Here is a 5,143-nt window from a genome sequence, read left to right as displayed (position 1 = left end):
TCCTCACCATATCCATGCAATGATGCAATGACTCTAAATTCACAATTACCATCTGATTCAACATTAACTACATCTTCAATGTATGACCTAATCTGATTAGGAAATTGAAGAGTGAATTGTGGTTGCTTCTTTGATAATTTTAACTTCTTCGAAGTCTGTGATGGTTGAGATTGCCTTTGTGAAGATTGAGATGCCTTATCAACATACTCATGATACAAAGGGTCCCTATAAACATCATATTCTGTTGGTTTTTTCCCTTTCTTCTTCACTCCTCCTTTGGTTTTTAGTTTCTCGGGTGGTGGACACAATGGAGTCATTGTTGGGTATGCTAGTTCACATACCCTTTTCCCAATAACATCTAATGACCTAAATCGTTTCCACAATTCATCCATTGCACAAGTCATATCCACCTCTGATCCATCATCTACACCTACCTCTAACTTAACTTCCATAGTTAGTTTCCTCCAATGAACATGAACAACATCTATGGGTATCGGTATACCACCTAGTGCGTATCTTCCTAACTCACAAGCACAAGGTAACCCATAAGATGTTCTAAGAGTACAACCACATATTTTCCTGTTAGTTCCAACATAATCAACTCTCAATAACTCTTCAGCAATACGTCTCAAAGCAGCTCGAGATACAGAACCACGCAAATAACCATAAAAGGGACTTATGCGCGCGTGCTCAACTTCATAAAAACTCTTTTGAAAAAGAACCTCTAATGTTTCCTAGTTGTAACCTCAAGTTGTTATTCATAGCTTCACAACATTTGACCATGTCACCTATACTGTTTCCTAACATCTGCTTTAACTTCCAATGAGCAGATTCAACCGTAAAAATATTGAAAATAACACATAAAAAATACATAGAAAAAATATCACATATAAAAATAACACATAAAAAATTATAACACGTACCGATTAGTCGTTGTGTTACCCAAATGTAGCACTCGACTAATCCATGCTCCAACAAATATATGTCTATGTGGAGTCAACCATGTGTCTTTCACATAATTAATAAATCCACTATAATCAACACATGCTTGCTCAAGTTGATGCAACAGTTGACCATACTGAACCTCATCACTAGCCCAAACAACTTTCATCCATAATGTGTCTATCGTCTTTTGCAGGTCATTCACCACATGTTGTTTACATTTGGCACCAACGTTTTTGTTAATGTGAAATCAGCATAGCAAATTAATCAATCTGGGAAACACAATTTCAATTGCTTTCATCAAAGCAAGATCTCTATCTGTCAAAATCACTTGTGGACACAAGTCTTTCTTCACAAACAACTCTTTTAGTTTCTCCAATACCCAGCAAAAATTCTTTGTCTGCTCAAACTCCATATACGCAAATGCAACAGCAAAAGTCAACTCGGTTGATGTCATGCCAACAATTTCAAACAAAGGTTGTCTATATTTGTTTGTCTTGTAGGTGCTATCCATAACTAACACAATCGGAAAAATATTCAACAACTTAACTGAATTAGGATGGGCCTAAAACATATCTCTCACAACTTCCGAGTCATCCTTTTTTCTACTCCAATACACATAGCCTGCATCCTCAATAAGCTTAAACAAATGTTGTATCTCACTTCTAGGACCTCTTCTCTCTTTTTGTATCACACTCTTATGCTTGTATACTTGCGTAATCCGAGTGACATTCTCAGGATCTCGGTCTTGCAAGGAAAGCAATATGTGTCTAGGTGGTACATGTCTCTTTGTCAAATCAGCGATATGTTGCTTCTCATCTGTGGTCAACCTACCAATAAAGAAATGGCCTTCTAATCTATCAGGTAAATCATGATTATGTAACCCATATTTTACATCAATCTTCCAACCAGACCCATCTTTTACCGGAGTCGACCTGATTTTAAATGGGCATCCACATTTCTTGGACGCACTTTGGGTTTCACTATCAGTACTCTTGTGTTTCTCACCTTTATCACAACCAAATATTAATTTGTTACTTCTCCCTCTCTAACCTGTTTCAGTATCTGAACGACTGATAATAACAGTTACTTTATTATCGATTTCAACCTCTTTAATCCATCTGATCACCTCTTCTCGTCTACCAAATTTTTCAGTCGTTATAAACGCATCAGAAGTATCTACACATATTTGGGGAAGATTTTTCATTCCTGCACAATAAAAAAAATTGAAAATAAAATTAAATAAAAACAAAAAAAAAATGCAAACCAGAAGTCTTCAAAAAAGAGTTCTGGAATACATAAAACACAAACCGGAAGACTTCTTTGAAGAGTTCCGGTATGTGTCACTTTGTTTACCGGAACTCTTTCAATAAGTGTTCTAGAACGTGTCTTTTTTATTAAAGAACCAGAATTCTTTCTTGAAGTCTTCTGGTTCACTACTTGGTGTGTTCCGGATGTCTTTTGTGAAGTCTTCCGGTTTGGAAAAAATACATATCGGAAGTCTTTTTCCAGGAGTTCCGGTGCGAGTGTGGAATGTGTAACTTTTGGAAGTTTCAACTGAATGGTAAATTGGTTAAAACCAATTAAGGGTAAAATTAGTATTTTTAAAAAATTGTAGGAGTATGAGACTAAACGTAGGAGTACGAAGTAAAATTTTCTGATTTTATTAGTGAACCATTTAACCCCAAAACCAAATCCATTCTTTAAGCCCATTAAAATCTAATCCCATTTAACAAATATCCATTTCATATCCATATCCAAAATCTATACATTAATCCATTTGCATTACCATTAACCAAACCAAATACCCATTAACACAACCAGCTGGACTCAAGGAAAAAACGAAACTTCAATAAGTCCTCCATCTTCCTCTAACTTCAATGTCCAAATGCACACCTCCACACGCCATGCTTCTCCCGAAGGCCATGTCTTGTTGAAACTGCCAAAGCCCTTTGTTGGTTTTGCCAATAACTTACGCTTCTTCAAAGGAAAGGCATGTGAAAGGTCATTTAGTATACCTTTGATTAAATCCCATCATGCTCCAAAATATCATACAATGCACAATTAGAACCTATCCATGCATATCAAAAAGTAACAATTACATATTCATACATAGCCATTTCCAAACTAAACAATTCCCACTCCTAACAATTCGCTCCAGTTCCTAAGGTGATCCTTCAATACCACATCCATGACAAAATTTGAATTAATCAATAAATGCCAACCTACTAACATTATATATGGATATAGCCTTTTCTTCATGGAAATGCGACTATACGGGACAATCTGATTTCATAGCAAACAACCGGTTTCCTAACATTCCAACAGTTTGTGCATCCATTTCACTAAAATGAAACCAATCCGTATAACCTAATTAACCAATGGCAACGACAGAAATTGATATAGCAGTTACCTCAATCGCAGCTACTGCAACAACAAAATGAGCGCACACCGGCTGCAAGTCGAAATGCATAGCCAAGACACGAATAGCAGCAACACGGCTCAAAACGGCGACGTGAAAACGTCTCGCAACCAACTTCCAAATAACCTGCATGATACATAAACAAGTTCAGTCAACAAAAACTCAACGCAATAAACTTGCAATGCCTTGCAACATCCACAACCTGCATCAACATCAAACGCATCCAAACCATACAAGCCAAACATCTATTCTGCATTAATGAGTAAGAAAGGCAGGGAAGCATCGATATAAATGATCCACAATTGACCGAGCACCCTGCAACAATTATCATGCAGAAAGTCAGGGCAAGGCAATTAGCATCATATCATCATCTTGCACCAATTCTACAAGGCATAGCAAGCAACAACAGATGTACATCAACATGGAATATCAGTTAAAAATCCCAACACCATATTATAACTCAGTCAGTAACATACCAATAGCTTAACACTCCAAGCATCATTCAACACAAAAAATTTGACATCCATTCAAATCGAATTGCAACTTAACATAAATAAAAGTAACCTGACATTTCGACTAATTCATAACCAAATGCATTGAACTTAACAACTTACTGAGTTTTCCATAACCCAATCACCAACCGTTCATTAGAAGAAGTTAATAAGGAAACAACTAATACTTCCCACCGCACGATTAACAATTCACTTTCTATCGCTGCTACCAACTTATTACTATCAACTTAATATGCCTTGCATTTAACAGTACTAACCGAAGGTAATATCATTAACAAAAAAAACTAATTGTAACCGAATTGGCATCTAACTGTTAATAGAAATCCAAACTAACATAACAGTTTTTCCTTCGTCTCTAACTAATTTTAAAACACCTCCTAACTAACTCTATTAACAACTTTCTTCTAGCAAATTCTAACTGTTTTTCCTTGGAAGATTTAACAGTGTTAACCGCCATAATTGTGTTGCCCGAGCTGCCCCTTTCTGTTACAAAAAAGCCTTATAAATTCGTATCGGATGCAATTCACATGGTCCCTACAATTTATTTTCCCATAAGCCAGAAACACTCGCAACCCTCACCATACGCTCAGAATTGCCATAATCGATAGAGCTTCAGCATCAGAAGCTCTATTCGGTTGAGCTTCAACCTTCATCACCCTCTCTGTTACGACCAATCACACACGCGTCTCAAGAACGAACGACTCCTACAGGCTAAAGATTGTAGAAGAAGATTGTAGAAGAAGGTTGAAGGCTGAAGTTCAACCTTTATCAGTTTTAATTAGATTCCAATTAGGATTACTAGAATTTGATTAGGCTTATTAGGTTCTTAATTTTTTTGATTTAATTAGGAAATTAGGATTTTAGAATTGGTTAGTTCTCTCATGCTATTCCTAAATTTGATTAGAAAATAGATAATTAGATTTAGATTAAAATTCAAGATAATTGGTCTTTTGGTAGAATTTTAAGATTTGATTAGATATTTTAGAATTTAATTAGAATTTAGAAACATTAGGTTAATTAGAGTAGATTAATCTTTTAACATTTTTAGAAATTAGATTTGTTTAGAATTTAATTGAGTTCATTAAAATTGATAATTAAACCTATTGTGAAATGATTATTTTGCCCCTAGGTCAGAAATAGTCCAATTCTTGCATGTTCCCTTAGCGTTTTAACATGCTCCCTTAGGATTTTTAATCAAATTTGATCAATCAGGCATGATCCCTTAGAATAGTTTGTTTAATTTCTAACTTTTAGATTAGGATTAACC

General features: G+C 35.5%; 1 protein-coding gene across 4 annotated transcripts; it reads right to left on the bottom strand.

Moving 5' to 3' along the window:
• Positions 1 to 2,670: 2,670 nt before the first annotated feature.
• Positions 2,671 to 4,746, bottom strand: LOC127125478 (uncharacterized). 4 transcript variants are annotated; one of them, XM_051054264.1, is made up of 4 exons: positions 4,456 to 4,746; positions 3,567 to 3,679; positions 3,356 to 3,490; positions 2,671 to 2,922 (listed from the first exon to the last, which is right to left on the bottom strand). In XM_051054264.1, the coding sequence occupies exons 2-4, from the start codon at positions 3,645 to 3,647 to the stop codon at positions 2,773 to 2,775; spliced, it is 366 nt and encodes a 121-aa protein (XP_050910221.1). In that variant the 5' UTR covers positions 3,648 to 3,679; positions 4,456 to 4,746; the 3' UTR covers positions 2,671 to 2,772. The 4 variants fall into 4 exon arrangements, with proteins under 4 accessions (XP_050910221.1, XP_050910219.1, XP_050910218.1 ...); XM_051054262.1 differs by having other exon boundaries at positions 3,979 to 4,742; XM_051054261.1 differs by having other exon boundaries at positions 3,567 to 4,742.
• Positions 4,747 to 5,143: the final 397 nt, after the last annotated feature.

This window comes from Lathyrus oleraceus, chromosome 3 (genome assembly GCF_024323335.1).
Source record: "Lathyrus oleraceus cultivar Zhongwan6 chromosome 3, CAAS_Psat_ZW6_1.0, whole genome shotgun sequence".
In the NCBI taxonomy this organism is placed as follows: Eukaryota; Viridiplantae; Streptophyta; class Magnoliopsida; order Fabales; family Fabaceae; genus Lathyrus; species Lathyrus oleraceus.
Note: the sequence above shows the minus strand (reverse complement) of the source record. Positions and strands in the feature narration are given on the sequence as shown.

What these genes read in the sequence shown, in the direction of transcription:
- LOC127125478 (XM_051054261.1), bottom strand. Translation starts at nt 3,695, where the DNA reads ATGATAATTGTTGCAGGGTGCTCGGTCAATTGTGGATCATTTATATCG. An exon ending in TGCGTTTGATGTTGATGCAG is followed by an intron (nt 3,491 to 3,566) that starts GTTGTGGATGTT and finishes TGTATCATGCAG; the next exon opens with GTTATTTGGAAGTTGGTTGC. An exon ending in TTGCAGTAGCTGCGATTGAG is followed by an intron (nt 2,923 to 3,355) that starts GTAACTGCTATA and finishes TTTCCTTTGAAG; the next exon opens with AAGCGTAAGTTATTGGCAAA.